Here is a 21,399-nt window from a genome sequence, read left to right as displayed (position 1 = left end):
TGTGCAGAGAGATTTGGGTGTTCAGGTCCATTGTTCCCTGAAGGTGGCAACGCAGGTCAATAGACTGGTCAAGAAGGCACACGGCATGCTTTCCTTCATCGGACGGGGTATTAAGTACAAAAGTTGGCAGGTCATGTAACAGTTGTATAGGACTTTGGTTCGGCCACATTTGGAATACCGCGTGCAGTTCTGGTCGCCACATTACCAAAAGGATGTGGATGCTTTGGAGAGGGTGCAGAGGAGGTTCACCAGGATGTTGCCTGGTATAGAGGGCGCTAGCTATGAATAGAGGTTGAGTAGATTAGGATTATTTTCATTAGAAAGACGGAGGTTGAGGGGGGACCTGATTGAGGTGTACAAAATCATGAGAGGTATAGACAGGGTGGATAGCAATAAGCTTTTTCCCCAGAGTGGGGGATTCAATTACAAGGGGACATGAGTTCAAAGTGAAAGGGGAAAAGTTTAGGGGGGATATGCTTGGAAAGTTCTTTACGCAGAGGGTGGTGGGTGCATGGAACGCATTGCCAGCAGAGGTGGTCGACGCGGGCACGATAGCGTCTTTTAAGATGTATCTAGACAGATACATGAACGGGCAGGAAGTAAAGAGATACAGACCCTTAGAGAATAGGCGACAGGTTTAGATAGAGGATTTGGATCGGCGTAGGCTTGGAGGGCCGAAGGGCCTGTTCCTGTGCTGTAATTTTCTTTGTTCTTTGTTCTTTGAGATAGTTCAATAGAGAAGCAGTGGCAGACATTTAAGTGGATATTTCAGAATACTCAAAATAAGGATATCCCTACTATAAAGAAAAATTCCAAGGGGAGGATCCCCCATCCATGGTTGATTAAAGAAGTTAAGGAAGGCATCAACCTGAATGAAAAAGCATATAATTGAGCAAAGATGAGTGGCAGGTCAGATGATTGGTCATAATATATAGAATGGCAGAGAATGACTAAAAGGTTAATCAGGAAAAAAATAAATTAGAGCATGGGTTTAAGCTAGCTAGAAATCTAAAAACGGATAGCAAGAGTTTCCACAGGTATTAGAAAAGGAAAAGTGCAAGTAAATTGAGTGTGGGTCCTCTAGAGAATGAAAATTAGGAGTTAAAGGTTGAGAATAAGGAAATGACAGAAGAAATGTACATTAAAAAATGCTTCTTTCTTCACTGTAGCAAATACAAAAAACATTCCCATCATAGCTGTAAATCAGGAGGTGGATGGAAGAGAGGAACTTGTTGAAATTACAATCACCAGGGAAGTGGTACTGAGTAAAGTGATGGAGCAACGGACTGACAAGTCCACAGATCCCGATGGGCTTCATCCTAGGAGTTTCAAAATGGTGGCTACGGAAGTAATAGATTTGGTGGTGTTAATTTTTCAAAATTCGTAAGATTCTGGAAAGATGACATCAGACTGGAAAGTAGAAAATATAATCCCTCTATTTGAGAAGGTATGGAGGCAGAGAAAGGGTAACTATAGTAATATAAAAGCAAAATACTGCAGATGCTGGAAATTTGAAACAAAAACAAGAAATGCTGGAAATACTCAGCAGGTCTGGCAGCATCTGTGGAGAGAGATGCAGAGTTAACATTAACTATAGGCCAGTTAGCTTGACCCCTGTCATGAGGAAGGTGGTAGAATTGATCAATGAGGAGGCTATAGCTGGGTATTTTGAGAAACATAAGGTCATCAGGAATAGTCAGCATGGTTTTGTGAAGGGGAAATCATGTTTAACCTATTTATTGAAGTTCCTTGAAGGACTAACATGCACTGTGGATAAAGGAGAACCCGGTTGACAGACAGTACTTGGATTTCCAGAAGGCATTTGACAAGGTGCCACATAAACGGTTGTTGTGCAAAGTAGGAGCTCATGGGTAACATTTTGGCATGGATAGAAGATTGACTGGCTGGCAGGACACAGAGAATGCAGAAATGGGTCATATTCTGATTGGCAGGATGTGACGTGTGCTGGGCCCTCAACTTTTTACAACTTATATCAATAACTTAAATAAGGGGAGCGATGACATGGCAGCTAAATTTGCAGATGAAACAAAGATAGGTAGGAATGTATGTTGTGAAGAGGACATAAGGAAGTTGAAGACTGATATATGTAAGTTGAGTGAGTGGGCAGAAATCTGGCAGATGATGTACAATGTGAGAAAATGGGAAGTTGTTCACTTTGTCAGGAAGATTTAAAAATATTTCAGTGCTGAGCGACTGCAGAATTCTGGAGAGGGATCTAGGTGTTCTAGTGCATGAGTCAAAAAAGTTAGTGTGCAGTTACAGCAAGACAGAAGGAAGGCAAATGGAATGTTATCCAGTATTACATGAGGAATTGAAAATGAAAATAATCACGTTATACTTCAGTTATACAGGGCATTGGTGAGACCACATCTAGATTACTGTGTGCAGTTTTGGTCTCCTTATTTAATAAAGGAAGTAAATGTGTTGGAGACGGTTCATAAGATGTTTACTTCAGAGAAGTGAGTGTGACAGCTAACCAGAATAAAAAGACACAAACTCATATACCAGAGAATGAGAGTTACCGAGTAAAACCCACATTTACTTATCAGTAATTGCCATTTTCAGAATTAAAAACCTTTCCCAACTTCCCATTGCAGCAACTGACATGCACAGAGTAAAACAAACAGTTATTTAGCAGAAATTAACAAGTGCACTTGTAAATGTACACTCACAGAATAGAAACTGTCAGTTCAAGGCAGAAGCAGATTCACACAGATCAAATTGAATGTTACAATGTGAACTTCATAATTAAATACCAGAAGCTGATGGGCACACAGTAAATCTTACAATAGCATACCAGACGCAGACAGACAGAGAAACAACATTATCACAGAGTGGAATCTGACAAGTGAAGAGGAAAATCTATAGTAGCATATCAGAGACTGAGAGGGAAAGAGTAATTCAAGCACTACCATAAACCAACAAGTGCAGAATAATGGCCATACAAAGAAGTGTGATGCTGATAGGTACAGGGAAAATGTGAAGCTCACCACAGATGGACAGAAACAGAATAAAGCACATACACATAAAGTAACTGAGGTACATAGCAAAATCCACATTTACATGTCAGAAACAGACACAGAGAGGAAAACAAACACTCACAAATTGTGCACAGATAAATATAGAGTAATAGCCACATTCACATTACAGAGACTGGTAGATGTAGAGTCAAACCCACAATCAATTACCACAATCATAAAGTTACAGAATAAATCAGATAATTGCACTGCAGGAACTGACAACATGCTGGGTAAAACCCTCATTTGCATATCAGAACTGAAAGGTTAACTATTGATCCCACATTCACTTGCCAGAACATGTACATCTCCATGTACAGTGCAAATGAAAATGGAAAATGCTGGAAATACTCTGAAAGTCTGGCAGCACCTGTGGAGAGAGAAATTCAGTTCACATTTCAGGTCAATGACCTTTGATCAGGACAGACCTTTCTGATGAAAGGTCATTGACCTGAAAGGCTAACTCTGTTTCTGTCTCCACAGATGCTGGCAGTGCTGCTGTGTATTTACAGAATTTTCTGCTTTTATTTCCAAATTCCAGCATTAACAGCATTTTGCTTTGTATGAGGTGCAGTTTAAAGATCTTACTTCAATACCAGTAATTGACAAGTACGAAGGAATACTCATATTCATGTAAACAGAAAGTGAGCGATTCAAACCAAAACCACCGTTCAATTCATCAGTAAATGACAGGTGCATTAAAAAATCCACTCACATCAGAAGCTGGCAGGTAGAGTGAAAAGTGCACATGCACTTATCAGTAAGTGACAGAGATAAATATAGTCACATTCCACATTCTGAGATAAAGAACAAATCCCTCACACACATACCATACAAAGAGGGACAGATATTTAGACAGATCTAGGTGTGTAAGAGATCCTTCATTGTTCCTTAAATATAAACAAACAGATCCTGCCTTTCAGAGTGGCAGATGCAGAATAAGTTCTACACTCAGACTGTACCATTGATGAACAGCTACAGAATGAATGTCATTCATAAAAGTGGGAGTTCCAGAATTTGGGCTGAGTGATGATGAAGGAATGGTGTTATATTTTTGAAGTCAGGATGTTGTGCAAACTAGAGATGAAATTGCAGGTGGTAATGTTCTCATAAGCTTGCTGCCCATGTTCCAGTCAGTAGCAGATGTCATGGGTTTGGAAGGTGCTGTTGTACGGTACTTCCTCAGGTTGATGCAGTACATCTTTTAGATGGGATACACTGTGCACTGGTGGGTGGAGGGAGTAAATGCATAACCTGGTGAATGGTAAGATAATCAAGGCTGCTGATTTGTCCTGGATGGTATCAAACTTCTTCAGTGTTTTTAGAGCTGCATTCAACCAAGCAAGTGGAGAGTAATCCATCAGAATTCTGACATGTGGCTTGTAGGTGGTGGAAAGACTTTGGGAAGTTCTCCCTGTGTCTGCGTGGGTTTTCTCCGGGTGCTCTGGTTTCCTCCCACATGCTAATGACTTGCAGGTTGATAGGTAAATTGGCCATTATAAATTGCCCCTAGTATAGGTAGGTGGTAGGGAAATATAGGGACAGGTGGGGATGTGGTAGGAACATGGAATTAGTGTAGGATTAGTATAAATGGGTGGTTGATGGTTGGCACAGACTCGGTGGGCCGAAGGGCCTGTTTCAGTGCTGTATCTCTGAACTAAACTAAGTTAGGACATGAGTTGCTCATCATAGAATTCCCAGTCTCTGACCAGCCCTTGGAGCCATAGAAGTAATATGGCAGAAAAAAGATTAAATCCTATAGTCATTTCCCATAAAGCAACATGCACATAAGAATGGGCATGTGTAAACAAGATACTGACATGCCTTGGACACAAGCTGCAATCATTAATCATAGGCTCGTGGAGACAGAATAAAACCATGATCACATACCAGTAACTGAGAGGTACAGAGTAAAATTCACATTCACATATCAGGAACAGAAAGGCAAAGAAAAACACTTGCTGGCAAATCCACCACAGACAGACACAGAGTAAGAGCCACATTCACATTCCAGAGACTGACAGATCAAGAGTAAACACTCCAATTAATTACAAGTAACAAACAAGAACAGAATAGAATACATGCATTTTAGTATCTGACAGGTACCCAGAATAAAATACACATTCACGTATCAGAAACTGACAAGTGAAGAGTAAAAGTCACAGTAATATGTCACAAACTGACAGATACAGGGTGATCTCACATTCACTTGCCAGATTATAAAAGGTAATGAAAAAAATCTTTCTTCCAGACCTGAAACTGACAGGCACAGAATAAAGGAGTGACTGACATTGCAGTAAGTGACCAGAATGAGGAAAATCCATATTCACATGTCAGAAACTGACAGCTGAAGAGTAAAATCTGAAGTAACATCACACTCTGACAGATATAAATTGATGCCACAATCACTTGCCAGCAACTAGCAGGTACAGAGTAAAGATCTTTATTCCATACCAGAAACTGACAGGTACAAAGAGGGATGAGGTCATGCAACATGAACTTCAAAAGCAAGGTAGCAGATTAAAGAAAAGGGGTCCGCAAAGGTTGTAATCGCTGGATTACCCCCGCTGCCACGTGCAGGTGAGTATAGGAATAGGAGGCTAGAGCAGATGAATGTGTGGCTGAAGAGATAGTGCAGGAGGGAGGGCTTTAATTTCCTGGATCACTGGGTCTGTTTCTGGCCAAGGTGGGAATTGTACAAGTTGGACAGATTGCACCTGAACTGGATCGGGACCAACAGCCTTGCTGGGAGGTTTGCACGTGCTTTTGGGGGTGGGGGGCGGGGGGGTGGTGGTTGCAAACTAATTTGGCAAGGGGGTGGGATATAGAGGGGATGTACAGTAAGGGCTGATGCACAGTCAAATCTAGAAGAGAAACTGAGTCAGTCTGGAAGGCAGAGAAAAGGCAGACATGTTAACACAGAAGCTAACGATGCAAGGCTGGATTGCATCTATTTTAACACAAGGAATCTTACTAGTAAGGCAGATGAATTGAGGCCATTTATTAACACATGGGAATATGATATTATTGTTTTCACGGAGACATGGTTGAGGGAAGGGCAGGACTGGTAGCTCAATATTCCAGGGTCTAGAAACTTCAGGCATGACAGGAGAGTGTATAAAATAGAAGGTGGCAGTGCACAGTTGATCAAGGAGTCAATTACTGTATAAGGAGGGATGATATCTTCGAACATTCCTCAAATGAGGCCATATGGGTAGAACATAAATACAAAAAGGGGGCAATCACTTGGCTGGGAGTGTACTACAGACCTCCAAACAGTCAGTGAGAGATAGAAGAGCAGATATGTCGGCAAATCTCAGATAGTTGTAAAAATAATAGGGTAATAATTGTAGGGGATTTCAACTTACCCAATATCAACTGGGATCGTCTCAGTGCAAATGGCTTAAAGGATGCAGAATTCTTCAGTTCATACAGGAGATCTTTTTGAGCCAGCAGGTAGAAAGTCCTATAAAAGAAGGAGCCGTGCTCGTCCAAATCCTAGGGAGTGAAGCCGGACAAGTGGTAGGAGTGTCAGTGGGGAAGCATTTCGAGGATAGTGGCCATAACTCAGTAATATTTAAGGTAGTTATGGAAAAGGACAAAGAGGGACCAGAAATAAATGTACTCAATTTGGGGAAGACCGATTTCAATATGATAAAACAGGATTTGGCCAAAGTGGACTGCGAGAAGCTACTTATAGGAAAGTCTACATCAGACTAGTGGGAGTCATTCAAAAAGGAAATAATGAGAATTCAGGGCCAACATGTTCCCATGAAGGTGAAGCGTAGGATGAACAAATCCAGGGAACCCTGGATGTCAAGGGATATAGAGGATTGGATAACGGAAAAAAAAAGAGGCTTAGGGCAGAAAACAGCGGAGGCCCCAGAGGAGTATAGAAAATGTCAGGGGGGGTGGGGGGAGGGGAGGGGGGAGGGGAGGTGGTAATTAAATAAAAATATATAAGAATAATAAGCAGAGTGAGGAGGTGACTTGAAAAAAAAATCGTGTCTAACAAACTTGATTGAATTTTTTGAGGAGATGACTTGATGTGTCGATGAGGGTAAGGCAGTTGATGTTATCTACATGGACTTCAGTAAGGCTTTAGATAAAGTCCCACATGGGAGATTGATTAGATTAGAGATACAGCACTGAAACAGGCCCTTCGGCCCACCGAGTCTGTGCCGAACATCAACCACCCATTTATACTAATCCTACACTAATCCCATATTTCTGCCACATCCCCACCTGTCCCTATATTTCCCTACCACCTACCTATACTAGGGGCAATTTATAATGGCCAATTTACCTATTAACCTGCAAGTCTTTGGCATGTGGGAGGAAACCGGAGCACCCGGAGAAAACCCACACAGACACAGGGAGAACTTGCAAACTCCACACAGGCAGTACCCAGAATTGAACCCGGGTCGCTGGAGCTGTGAGGCTGCGGTGCTAACCACTGCGCCACTGTGCCGCCAATTGGTTAAGAAGGTAAGAGCCCATGGGATCCAGGGCAATTTGGTAAATTGGATACAAAATTGGCTTAGTGGCAGGAGGCAGAGGGTGATGGTCGAGCGTTGTTTTTGTGAGGTAAAGTTTGTGATCAGTGGTGTACCACAGTGATCGATGCTGGGACCATTGCTGTTTGTAGTGTACATGAATGATTTAGATGTGAATGTAGTAGATATGATCAGTAAGTTCACAGATGACATTAAGATTGGTGTCAGAAATGGTGAGGAGGAAAGCCTTAGATTACAGGATGATATAGATGGGCTGGTAAGATGGGTGGAGCAGTGGCAAATGGAATTTAATCCAGAGAAGTGCGAAAATATGAGGTGATGCATTTTGGGAGGCCTAACAAGGCAAGGGAATATACAATGAATGGCCAGATCCTAAGATGTACAGAGGGTCTGAGGGACCTTGGTGTACTTGTCCATAGATCACTGAAGGCAGAAGCACGGGGAGATAAGGTGGTTAGGAAGGCATATGGGATACTTGTCTTTATTAGCCGAGGCATAGAATATAAGAGCAGGGAGGTTATGAGGGAGCTGAATGAAATGCTAGTTAGGCCACAGCTGGAGTACTGTGTACAGTTCTGGTCAACTCACCAAAGGAAGGACGTGATTGCAATGGAGAGCGTGCAGAGGAGATTCATCAGGATGTTTCCTGGGCTGTGGCATTTCAGTTATGAAGAGAGACTGGATAGGCTTGGGTTGTTTTCCTTGGAGCAGAGAAGGCTGAGGGGGGAACTGATTGAGGTATACAAAATTACATGGGACATTGATAGTATAGATAGGAAGAAAACGTTCTCTCAGTGGAGGGATCAACAACCAGGGGAGATAGATTTAAGTAATGGGCAGCAGGTTTAGAGGGGACTTGAGGAGAAAATATTTCACGCAGAGTGTGGTTGGAATCTGGAACACACTACCTGAAGGGCTGGTAGAGGCAGGACCCCTCATAGCATTTGAGAAGGATTTAGATGAACACGTGAAACGTCATAGCATACAAGACTATGGGCCAAGTGCTGGAAAATGTGATTCGAATAGATTCATGCTTGATGGGAGGCAGAGACACAATGGGCCAAAGGGCCAATGTAGCGGAGACAAAATTGTGAGCAGCGAATACAGTATACCATATTGAAAGAAGTCCAAGTAAATCGCTGCTTCACTCAAAAGGAGTGTTTGGGGCCTGGGATTGTGAGGAGAGAGGAGGTAAAGGGGCAGGTATTACACCTCTTGCGATTGCAGGGGAAGGTGCCGTGGGAAGGGTATAAGGTGGTGGGGGTAATGGAGGAGTGGACCAGGGTGTTGCGGAGAGAATGATCCCTTTGGAATGCTGACAGGGGAAGGGAGGGGAAGATGCATTTAGTAGTGGCATCTCGCTGGAGGTGGCAGAAATGGCGGAGGATGATTCTTTGGATGTGGTGGCTGATGGGATGGAAAGTGAGGACAAGGGTATCCTCGGTTGAGGAAAAAGGAAGACACATCAGAAGCGCTGTCATATAAATCTTTCATGTGGTTACTTGTGACTGCAGCTGACCAAACTTATTTGGCACGCTACATGGAGATAAGGACTTGCACTTCAATGCTCGCATTTGCCCCACTCTGACACCCACTAAACTGGACGATTCGGTCCTGTTGATGGACGGAAGTGCAGAGGGGCTCTACATCCTGATAAGGAAGGGAACTATAGAAAAATTATACGTAGAGTGAAAAAAGAGACGAGTTCGTACTAGCAAAATAGAAATGGTTGATGAGGAAGAGGGACTCAGAAAGTCACTGATGTAGATGGATAAGGGCCGGCAAAGGGGTTTGGACGATCTGACTGCTGCGACAGTTTGTGTCTGTGAGAAGCACAAAATGTGATTGGTTGCTTTAGATACCCAATCAGATAGATACAAGAACATCAGGCAGTGACATCATTGTAAACCAGCCAATCATGAACATGGCCTTCTCCCATCCTTTATTTGCATAGGGTTCTGGGGATGTCTATAAAATGCGAGCTTGGAGCGAAATTTCGGTAATTCTGTGTCTGAAATTGATCGTGATCATGGTTGACGAGAAGAAAACTGCAGCACCTTCCAAGAAGGGCGCCAAGAAAGTTCTGAAGAAGGCGCCAGTGAAGGGCAGCAAGAAACGGAGAAAATCCAGGAAAGAAAGTTACTCCATCTACGTGTACAAAGTGATGAAGCAGGTTCACCCTGACACCGGCATCTCCTCCAAGGCCATGAGCATCATGAATTCGTTTGTGAATGATATTTTCGAGCGAATCGCGGGTGAGGCTTCCCGCCTGGCCCATTACAACAAACGCAGCACCATCAGCTCCCGGGAGATCCAGACCGCCGTGCGCCTGCTGCTGCCCGGGGAGCTGGCCAAACACGCCGTGTCGGAAGGTACAAAGGCGGTCACCAAGTACACCAGCTCCAAGTAAATATCCGCAATGTACTGAAACACACCCAAAACACAAAAAGGCTCTTTTAAGAGCCACCCACAACTTCTCTGAAAAAGCTGCAACATTGTCTGTATAGTATCGACTTATATTGATTTATATATCAAGTGTCCTTGCCTTTGTGATCTCTGTTTTACTCCCATAGATTCTGGTTAATGCAGTTTCACTGCCCGTGCGATCTTTCTGTCTCTAACTAATAATGTCCCGTATATAAATTACTGACCACTGACCATTTGTGAGGTTTGTTCTCGGACGTGTTCATATTCGGCCCCTTTTCTGTATTTCGACAATAAAAGCTGATTTAACGCACATACATCAGTTCGCAGTCACTTATTTCCCTAGTTCAAGTTTGACCTCAGAAATTAATAAGTACATTATCTAGAACCCCCGGGTGGTGTCGGAACCCTCCGTCTCACACGCTGACACCTGACACTGAAAATCTACACTCCGCTGTTGTCTCCCACGAATAACAAACAATCGTTCATCAGTGATGCGGTATTATTATGAAAATTGACATGAAATGTGCCCGGTTGGAGAATGTTGTGAAAGAGACTTTCTGCCCGCTGGTTTCAAAAAGGACAGAGAGTAAACCCGAATAGATGTCAGAATGTAAAAGCCAATCTGGAACTTGTTACCAAATGTAGAATAACACAATATGAAAAAGGTTTTATTTATTTAACCGTAAAAAAAGAACTAGAAATGTGATATTTTATATTGAAGCCGCCCCAATATATTGGCGGGCTTTTCAAATTTGAAAAATCGGTTGCAGTCTGACAATTTGGCGCCGTTATTTTCCGCCCTCATCTCCTTGGCGTCTCCTGATTGGTGAATTCAGCAGCTCTCCGATTGGTTACATGAAGAGCACAGAGCAGAGTGACCAATCAGCAGTGCCCACCACTCCATTCCTCCAGAAGGTACAAGGAGGAGGAATGTGGGCGGATCTCAACATTCTTCGTGAAAGTGCTTGTGAGATTGTGGAAATGTCTGGAAGAGGGAAGACCAGTGGTAAAGCTCGTTCCAAGGCCAAGTCCCGCTCCTCCCGAGCTGGACTGCAGTTCCCGGTGGGCCGTGTTCACAGGTTCCTTAAAAAGGGCAACTATGCTGAGCGGGTGGGTGCCGGAGCCCCGGTCTATCTGGCTGCTGTGCTCGAGTATCTGACAGCTGAAATCCTCGAGCTGGCCGGCAACGCGGCCCGGGACAACAAGAAAACCCGCATCATCCCCAGACACCTGCAGCTGGCCGTCCGCAACGACGAGGAGCTCAACAGGCTGTTGGGAGGGGTGACCATCGCACAAGGCGGGGTGCTGCCTAATATCCAGGCCGTGCTGCTGCCCAAGAAAACCAGCGCTCCGAGCACGAAGGGCAAGTGAAGCTGCCAGACCTGAATTTGACAACCCAAAGGCTCTTTTCAGAGCCACCCACTTCATCTGTGAAAGGGCTGGTTACTGTCTGAGAGACGGTAATGTTATACTGTTCGCGTTATTTTGTGTTGGTATGAATTGTACTGGAGTCAAGCTTTTATCTGCTCATCAGATGGAATGCATTTTAATTTTCTCTTGCCATATTTGTAAGGCTTTTTTACAATTCTACCGTTTATATACCACTAAGGCGTGTCTTGAGTTCTAAAATGAGCTACTCTGATAAAATGACTTGTATACAATGGTGTCACTGCTCTCACACTGAGAACTGCAAGGTCCTGAAATTCCCAGCTACAATATGGAGACAAAGGAATCTGGGTCACTCTGCTTCGAGAGTTGTCAGTGGACAGTAAAGAGGGTGGTCAAATCCTTCTGAGACGTTTATGTGCTGGAATCAACAAGAGATAACAGCTCTATCTTTTGCCAATTTGATGTCTCTTTGAAGAGCCGTTGTGTTATCTGATGCCAAACTCAGTTCTGGGCAGGGTCAGTTTATTTTTTCAGGGCAGTTGTTTCAAAGAAGCTGAAGGCGAATTTTAAAAGAGATGTTGCGTTTCGTGTTTTATTTCTGTACATTGTGGAGATTTACAAGGAACTGGGATAATTCGTCAGTGTTTTTGTCCCTGCCAAGGCGGCGTGCTTGGAGAACTCCCCGGGCAGCAGCAGACCCATTGCGGTCGATATGTGTGTACACAAATCACAAGATCCAAATGATTGTAGACTGATGCCATCTACTGGCTAAAAGTGAGTCATGCAAGAATATTCCCATTCCTTCAGAAATATCTGAAATTGGAGAGGAATAACATCGAGTGTGTTGGGGGCAGATTCAATCGAGACCCTGAAAACAGAATTGGATAATTATATCAAGAATAAAACAAAACTGCAGAGCAATGGAGAAAAGGCGGGTCGGTGGAGGAGGTCTTGCTGAGAGCCGGCCTTGACACGACGAATAACTAATATAATAGAAACATAGAAAAATTGGAGCACGAGTAAATCATTCGGCCCTTCGAGCCTGCACCTCCAGTCAATACGATCATGTCTGATCATCCAAACTCAGTACCCTGTTCTCGCTTTGTCCGCGTATCCTTTGATCCCTTTAGACATAAGCGGCGCTCATTTTAGAACTAAAAGACACGCTTTAGTAGTACATAGAGTCAGAGAGAGATACAGCACAGAAACAGGCCCTTCGGCCCACCCAGTCTGTGCCGACCATCAACCACATCAACCATACTATTCCAACGTTAATCCCATATTCCCTATCACATTTCCACCTTCCCTCAATTCTCCGACCACCTACCTGCACTGGGGGCAATTTACAATGGCCAATTTACCGATCAACCTGCAAGTCTTTGGCTGTGAGAGAAAACCGGAGCACAAGGCGGAAACCCACGCGGTCACAGGGAGAACTTGCAAACTCCACACAGGCAGTACCCAGAACTGAACCCGGGTCGAATTGTAAAAAAAAAAGCCTTACACAAATGACCAGAGTAAATTAAAATGCATTTCATCTGATGAGCATCTAAATGCCCGAATCCAGTGCAACAAACTCTCTTATGAATTTATTTAATAATTTGGCCTCAACTCTTTTCTATGGTAGAGAATTCCACAGGTTCACCACTCCCTGGGTGAAGAAATCCCTCCTCATCTCAGTCCTAAATGTCTTACCCCTTATCTTTAGACTGTCACCCCTGGTCCTGGACTCCCCCGCCATCAGGAACATCCTTCCTACATCTAGTCTGTCCAGTCCTGTTAGAATTTTTTCGGTTTCTCGGAGATGAGGTAACCATTCCATGATTCTATCCTCCAATGGGAACATGAACGTGGTGTTAAGGTGTAGATTGAAATGGTTGAAATGACATTTGAGTTCCAATGAGCTCTGGTGTGTATACTGTATAAATGACGAGCTACATGTATGCCAGCGATGCTGGTATAGTGGTGAGTATATCTGCCTTCCAAACAATTGACCCAGATTAGATTCCCGGTCATCGCAATGCCCACTCGCGGTCAAATATATTTCTGCAACCTTGCCATAGAATGTGACAAATGAAAAGCCATGACTGAATTGAAGTCGACAAATATTCTCAACATCCATGTTCTTCTCCCTTAAAGTTGATGGTCAAGTGTGCTGTGGAATTTTGCAGCTTAAAAATGTCAATGCAAATTCAGAAAGAAAGCTTACAAAATATTGTCAACATCCAGTCAGACTCACTTCCTTGCTTGATCAGCGTCGCCCTGCAGCAAGTTTGTTTCCTTCAAGTGCTTATCCAGTTTCTTATTGAAATCATTGATTGTCTCTCCTTCCACCACACTTGTGGACAGCGAGGTCCAGCAGGTAAAACAGAAAAAGTTCTTCCTCACATTCCCTTCCATCTCTTGCCATAAACCATCAGTCTGTGTCTCCTAGTCCTTGTACCATCAGCTAATGGGAACAGGTTATCCTTGTCTAACTTATATACACCTCTGTCAAACCTCCTCTCAATCTCCATTTCTCAAAGGAGAACAACCCCTTACTTACAGAACACAATCCAGAGTCATCTATCGAAGCTTTTCAGGTGCAAAAGAATAGTTGTGTATTAAGTAGTATAGATAGGAGCATAAAACTAAGAGACTTTGAGAGATCAACTGATTGTCTCTGCCCAATTCACTGGATTTTCTGTATCACCTGAACACTGCTATACTCTGTGTAAAGGTTAGAGCATTTCCATGGCTTACATTTATGCAAGAACTGCTATGTCAAGGCTGGATGGCAAAGCAGTGACTGTCATCATCACAGGAATATGTCAAAATGCCATGTTGAGAGATGTGTCTGTGTGGATGATGCACTGAGTCACGACAAAAAGGAAAAGTCATGCAGCAGGAGGGGCCCACAATGTGGGGGTGATGGATCATGACATATTTTACCTTTGTGAATAATAAGGACAGCTACAATAATAGGACTAATTGTATGCTATGTACATCAATATATTACAGTCTGTTTGAGCTAATGCTTGTTTCATTATGAAATGACATTACAAGGCTATAGTCCGTTAAAACCTCTATGTAAGGACAATGGGAGAGATAGGTTGAAGACCACAGCATCCTTACAGGGGGTGAGATGAGATAAATAGGACACTGTAGAATTGCAAAATCAAAATGGCTTCCATCAGCAAGAATGTGACCTTTAGTATCCTTGTTAAAATAGAAAGGAACAGGAAGTATCTGTAATGTGTGTAGATTGAACCATTAACTAACTAGGGTCAAACAATGATGTCAACTTGGGCCAATTAGGATACTTCGAACAATTCAAAGCTAATATGGTGACATCCTTGCACCCAAAGAAGGGTAAAAGAAAGGGTGTTAAGGGACATTGTCGGCACTTACAGAGGGGTCCACGGAACATCGTTATCACACTTAGAAGGAGAAGATAGACTACGGTCAAGAAAACAGCAAGGGAAGCAGAAAGAGAGAAGTCCACGCCCCAGCAAGCACAGAAGCAAGAACCGGTGCTGAGTGATGCTGCAAACCTATTGCTGTTGTTAAACATTCACTTTATCTATCTTAGTTAAGCTTAATAAACTCTCAGACTTGATCACAGAACTTGAGTTTGTACCTTGTAGGTCTATTTTGGCCAATAATCACAGGACATTTTCTGTCACCACTTCCCCTCTCTATTCTATCTCCCTCCTCTCGATCTCCTCCCTATGCACTTTATTATTATTGATGATGGTCATATTGACCTATTTATTCTCCTCCATCTCAGACAGTCCCCTGCGATTATGGATGACTTTTTACACTCCAGTTTGATGGGTTCTGAAATAGCTGATAAATCCACTGCATGATCTGCAGACTCTGCCACATGAGGGTTAGGTGGTGTTAGAAGGGTTCAGGTAAATGACCCGTTTGGAGGTATGGATGCTGCCTTCGAGCCTCGACTTCACATGTTACCGACAAATTTCCCTGAACTGTAAACTATCTTCCCAAATGAGAGATGATTTGAGGACATATCTAAAATGTTTCCACACTCAGCCAGGGGTTCTCCTGCAACGACCAATTTCTGAGCAAAACAGCTGCTTCCGGATTCTGCATTTGCAGGTTTTTGGAGAGACCCCTGTTCAGACTAAGTGATAGACGAATACTGACGGAACACACGTCAGTTGCTGTCTGTGAGTGAGGGGCTTTGGAAAACTTTCCCTTGTACCATGTCACAGATACAGTAAGGAAGGATGGAGTAGATGAGTCTATGTCTTTCTCCAGTACTGAATTGCAGTGGGGTGGATGTTTAATCAGTCTCTAACTGTCTCTTTTTGGGTGAGTAGGCAACAGAAAGGAGACCAGTTCCCCTCCCTGGGTACCTGTCACTGCTTCTATCCTGTGTGTGTAGGATTCACCCTGAGTCCCTCTATCCAGCTTTACCTGCTCTATCTGCAAAAGTGCTGAACCTTTCAGTTTTTGGTCTGCTCAAACCGAGTTCAAGGCCTGAGTAGTGAACAGAATGTCTCATTAATTCTTTGAATAATAACATGATTGAACAGCAGGTTATGATCGACTCGGCCAAAGATTGGAAATATTCCTGTCCATCAATCTTTCAACAGGGACTGCGAGAATCTCCTGTCTCAAAGTGTTTAAGGGATACAGACCTAGGCATCGGCAACTAACCCCTGAAAATCACAGCAAAGACTGTGTACATGAGGACATTTAACAACCGGGAGCTGGGACTCTGGGACGGTCCAGCTCTATTCTCACTGTGCTTGTGTGTCCGGTGTAATCGCGTGTCTCTTGTTTAAAATAAAACGATGAAGATTGCCGTCCGGTATTACTCTCATTGACCTGGGTTTTCACTCGGGTAAAATAAAATGTTGCTGGCTGATATTAACTCTGCAAAGTCCCAGCAAACACACCGGCTCCCTCATTCTTCCCATGTTTCTGTCGCTTTGAGAAGAGGGGCTCAATAGTAACAAACACCCTGCAGACAGAGTCCGCAATTTGAGCATCTAAATGGGACCAGCTGCCAGTGTTATATGTTCCATGTTCCCCCACACTTCCCCTCCCTCCCTCCACCCTAACCCCATGTTTGACTTTTCAATGTAGACATTGGGGGATGTTCCCATTGATGTTTATTTGCTGAATTATTGCAGAGATCTGCTCACGCGCGAGAAAGGACAGTCGAATATGACGTCATAACGCGGAGAAGAGCGCATGCGCACCCCATCCCCCAGCTCTGCCTCTGAGCGCCATTCACTGTGATTGTTTAAATCAGCTGTAAATGGAGACATTACAAGCCTGGGCTAAGTGAACAAACAGTATCTGCTCACAGCAGTACAACAGATTTGGGCCCGTGTCTGCCGATGTGCTGATAGATTAGCATTGATTACCGGGTCCATTCAGCGGGAGTGGGGGACAGTTTGTAATGTACATTGTGGAGCAGGAACTGGTCCTGGAACATGGAGTGAGCTGGGGGGGAAGGGAGAGGTCTTTCTCAGGCAGTGTCTGGACAGGGAGAGAGAGACAGAATATGATGTACTCACAATTGAAAATCATTGCTGATTTCTCTCTCCAAACAGTAATGAATGTGACAATAAAAAGCAAAATACTGCGGATGCTGGAAATCTGAAATAAAAACAAGAAATGTGGCGCAGTGGTTAGCACCGCAGCCTCACAGCTCCAGCGACCCGGGTTCAATTCTGAGTACTGTCTGTGTGGAGTTTGCAAGTTCTCCCTGTGTCTGTGTGGGTTTTCTCCGGGTGCTCCGGTTTCCTCCCACAAGCCAAAAGACTTGCAGGTTGGTGGGCAAATTGGCCATTATAAATTGCCCCTAGTATAGGTAGGTGGGAGGGAAATATAGGGACAGTTGGGGATGTGGTAGGAATATGGGATCAGTGTAGGATTAGTATAAATGGGTGGTTGATGGTCGGCACAGACTCGGTGGGCCGAAGGGCCTGTTTGAGTGCTGTATCTCTAAGCTAAACGAAACTAAACTCAGCAGGTCTGGCTGCATCTTTGGAGAGAGAAGCAGAGTTAACGCTTCAGGTCAGTGACCCTTCTTCAGTAATGAATGTCCCTAGTTCAGATCCAGTATCTCATTCTTTATTGTTAATAGATAGTGAACAGCAGAAAAAAAAGGCTGAACAATAAAGATGCGGCAGCTTTGAAGGGACCAGGTGAGAAGATTAAAGACACTTTTTTAAACAGTGCTTACTTGTTGTCCGTTGAACAATGAGACATGGAAATAGAAATCTGGCTTACACAAATGTCACTACTCAATCGGGTATTCCAATTCATGGAACAGTGCGGGGCTTGGGTTGTTTGTGAATGTCACAAAATTGTTATAAAACCGCTCCAAATATCTGGCAAGTAGAAGCAGAGTACTGCAGTACTGCAGTGGACTCAGACACTGACACTACTTGTGTTGTTGACTTTCCTTTTGTGATTGTTCAGAATGTTTATTATTGTAAAGATTACATTGATCACTTTTCTGTCTTCTCACTCAGCTGTTATTCAAGTATAAAAGTTAACTTTCTTTTTCTGCAGGCAAACACTTGAAGGAACCAGATGGGAAGGCATAACTCCTCGACAGAAGGAAACGTGCATCCAGCTCGTTCCAATACACAGTAGGTACAGTATCAGTCACAAAGCACAGTGACACGGTCAGGTCATCATTTTCAGTGTGACAAACAAAAGAAGTAGTCAGACCAACACTGATCCCAACAGACGCATTATCAATCCAATAGTCAAACAGAGCAGTAGAGATAGTCGTCATTTCTATTTCACTCCAACTGACTGGTAGATACATCAATCACAGGCCAAAAACACACACATTATCAGAATTAAATACATTGTGTTGCCTTGACTACAAATCAATTCCCAAATCTTAAGTAGAACAGACAAAATGTACCTGATTGAAAGCGACAGAATGAATCCCAATAACGTACCCCACAATATAAACTGAGCTACAAATTACACATCAGTCCAAACATGTCACTCAGGGTCAGACAAAAACACATAGGATTAATTCATTTTCTACAAATGGATGGAATTTGACATTGCATATCAGGTCATGCTCTGAAATTAAAAGCTCGTCATTCACAATTGCTTTTGCAGAGCTACAATTGGATACCAAACTGCAACTCAAACAAGAATTGCATAAAACCTACAGCAATAAAATTTTGTTTATCCATATTTTAAATTAAACACATATTGATACATTAATGTGTGAAACAAAGCGTTGACAACACAGTGCCTGAAATATATATTAAGTCCTGAATACAGCAGGATCTCAACTCACATACAGCACAAAGACACATAGATGCAGAGTGAATCCTACACTCAACCAGGGTGCCAGAGCCTCACAGATCAGGAATGAATCAAATATACAGACACAGTATCAGTAACTTGCATATATTTATTTATTTATTTTATTTATTTAGAGATGCAGAACTGAAACAGGCCCTTCGGCCCACCAAGTCTCTGCCGACCAACAACCACCCATTTCTACCAATCCTACATTAACCCCATATTCCCTACCACATCCCCACCATTCTCCTACCAACACTAGAGGGAATTTACAATGGCCAATTCACCTATCAACCTGCAAGTCTTTGGCTGTGGGAGGAAACCAGAGCACCCGACGGAAAACCATGCGGTCACAGGGAGAACTTGCAAACTCCGCACAGACAAAAACTGACAGGTTCAGAATAGAATTGGCCGTCACATACCAGGGAATGACATGTACAAATTAAACCTCAGAGCCATATGTTAGAAACAGGCATGTACAGACTGAAAATCACATTCACTTCCGAGACAATGTAGAGATGTGGTGAAAAATCCACAATTAAAAACCAGAATGATATCCTTACTCTTATAACAGATAGTGACAGTGACAGGTTAAAAACTACAGCTACATGTTAGAAATTTAAGGGCACAGGTTAAACCTTAAATTGGCCTTCTAGACAATCAAAGATGAAATGTGAACCCCCATATCTTTTTTTTTTATATATATATTCCCAAGAATGTAATATTAACAGTCAAATCCACACTCACATACCCTAAACTGATGGGGATAAAGTACAAGCCAGACACACAGACACATCAAAATTTGAAAGGGTCAGAATAAGATGATTCCCACATGAAACAGGTACAGAAAAACACACTCAAAATCAGAAACTGACAGAGATAAATTGTAGATTAGGGAATTGAGAGGTATACATTGACACTTACACTCCAAAAGACTGGTGTGGGAGAAGTGGGGTTCAGTTCATGGGGCACTGACACCATTACCGGAGAAAATGGGGGCTGTACCATTCTGACGGTCAGCACCTGAAACGGCTTGGACCAGTGTTCTGGCAAACTGCATAACTAGGGAAATAGAGAGGGCTTTGAACTAAACAGAGGGATCAAGCTTGGGTAGATGTAGCAAATCAAGGGGTAGAGTCAAGGCAAGAGAGCAGAATAGTAATATGGGAAATGAAGACCTGTGAATGGCGGAAGGGACAGAGAGAAAAAAACCTAAGAACACACCAACAGTCAACACGAGGGGTTACAAAGATAATAAAAATCTAAGGCTCTGTATGTGAATGCACATAGCATTCATAACAAGGTAGAGGAACAGATAGTGCACATTGAAGTAAATCAATATGATATAATAGCCATTACAGAGACATGGCTACAAGACAACAATGGTTGGGTCCTGAATATTGAGGCGTATACAGCATTCAAGAAGAATAGGAAGTTAGATAAAGGTGGAGGGGTTGCACTGTTAATCAAGGATGGCATTGGTGCAATAGTTAGAGATGACCTTGCTTCAGGAGATCAGGATGTCGAATCGGTTTGGGTGATGATGAGGAATAGTCGGGGAAAGAAGTCACTCGTGGGAGTTGTGTACAGGCCCCCAAGCAATAATGACAATGTAGGGTGAAGTATACAAGAAGAAATTTTGGGTGCTTGTGATAAAAGGATGGAAATAATAATGGGGATTTTATTCAACATATAAACTGGAAAAATGAGATTGGTTATAGCAGCCTGGACAAAGAGTTCATAGAATGCTTTTGAGATAGTTTCTTTGAGCAGTACATTCTGGAACCAGGTTATATTAGATTTGGTATTGTGTAATTTGACAGGATTAATTAATGACCTCAGTGTAAAGGCACCTCTAGGTAGCAGCAACCACAATATGATTGAATTTTGCATCCAGTTTGAAATTGAGAGGAGTGGGTCTAAGACGAGTATTTTAAACTTAAATAAGGACAACTATGTGGGCATGCAAGCTGAGCTAGCTGAATTGAACGGGGTTTCTAGGCTTGCAGATAAATTAATAGAGAAGCAGTGGCAGACTTTTAAGGGGATATTTCAGAATACTCAAAGTATACTCCTACAGTAAAGTAAAATTCCAAGGGGAGGACCCACCATCCATGGTTAACTAAAGAAGTTAATGATAACCTCAACCTTAAAGAAAATGCATATAATTGTGCAAAGATGAGGGGCAGGTCAGATGATTGGTCAGAATATAATGAAAGGCAGAGAATGTCTAAAAGGTTCATCAGGAGAAAATAAATTAGATTATGACAGAAAATTAGCCAGAAATGTAAAAACGGATAGCAAGTGTTTCTATAGGTATTTAAAAAGGAAAAGTGTAAGTAAAGTGAGTGTTGGTCCTCTAGAGAATGAGAATGGGGAGTTAATAGTAGCGAATAAGGAAATGGTGGTTGAAATGAACAATTATTTGGCTTCTGTCTTCACTGGAGGATACACAAAATATTTCAGTAATAGCAGTTAATCAGGAGGTGGAAGGAAGAGAGGAACTTGGTGAAGTTACAATCACCAGGGAAGTGGTACTGAATAAACTGATGGAGCTGCTGGCTGACAAGTCTCTGGGTCCTGATGGGCTTCATCCTCGGGTCCTTAAAGTTATGGCTGCTGAAATAGTTGACTCGTTATTTTTTCAAGATTCACTAGATTCCAAAAAGGTTCCATCAGACTGGAAAGTAGCAAATATAACCCCTCTATTCAAGAAGGTGGAGAGGCAG

The 21,399-nt window shown here is 42.9% G+C and overlaps 1 protein-coding gene across 1 annotated transcript; it reads left to right on the top strand.

Annotated features, from left to right (window-relative positions):
* Nucleotides 1-9,584: 9,584 nt before the first annotated feature.
* On the top strand, nucleotides 9,585-10,178 carry LOC137356307 (histone H2B 5-like). Its single transcript, XM_068022184.1, has one exon. It carries the CDS (start codon nucleotides 9,585-9,587, stop codon nucleotides 9,963-9,965), a length of 381 nt encoding a protein of 126 aa, XP_067878285.1. The 3' UTR covers nucleotides 9,966-10,178.
* The last annotated feature ends 11,221 nt before the right edge of the window (nucleotides 10,179-21,399 follow it).

This window comes from Heterodontus francisci, chromosome 45 (assembly GCF_036365525.1).
Source record: "Heterodontus francisci isolate sHetFra1 chromosome 45, sHetFra1.hap1, whole genome shotgun sequence".
Taxonomy (NCBI): Eukaryota; Metazoa; Chordata; class Chondrichthyes; order Heterodontiformes; family Heterodontidae; genus Heterodontus; species Heterodontus francisci.
Note: the sequence above shows the minus strand (reverse complement) of the source record. Positions and strands in the feature narration are given on the sequence as shown.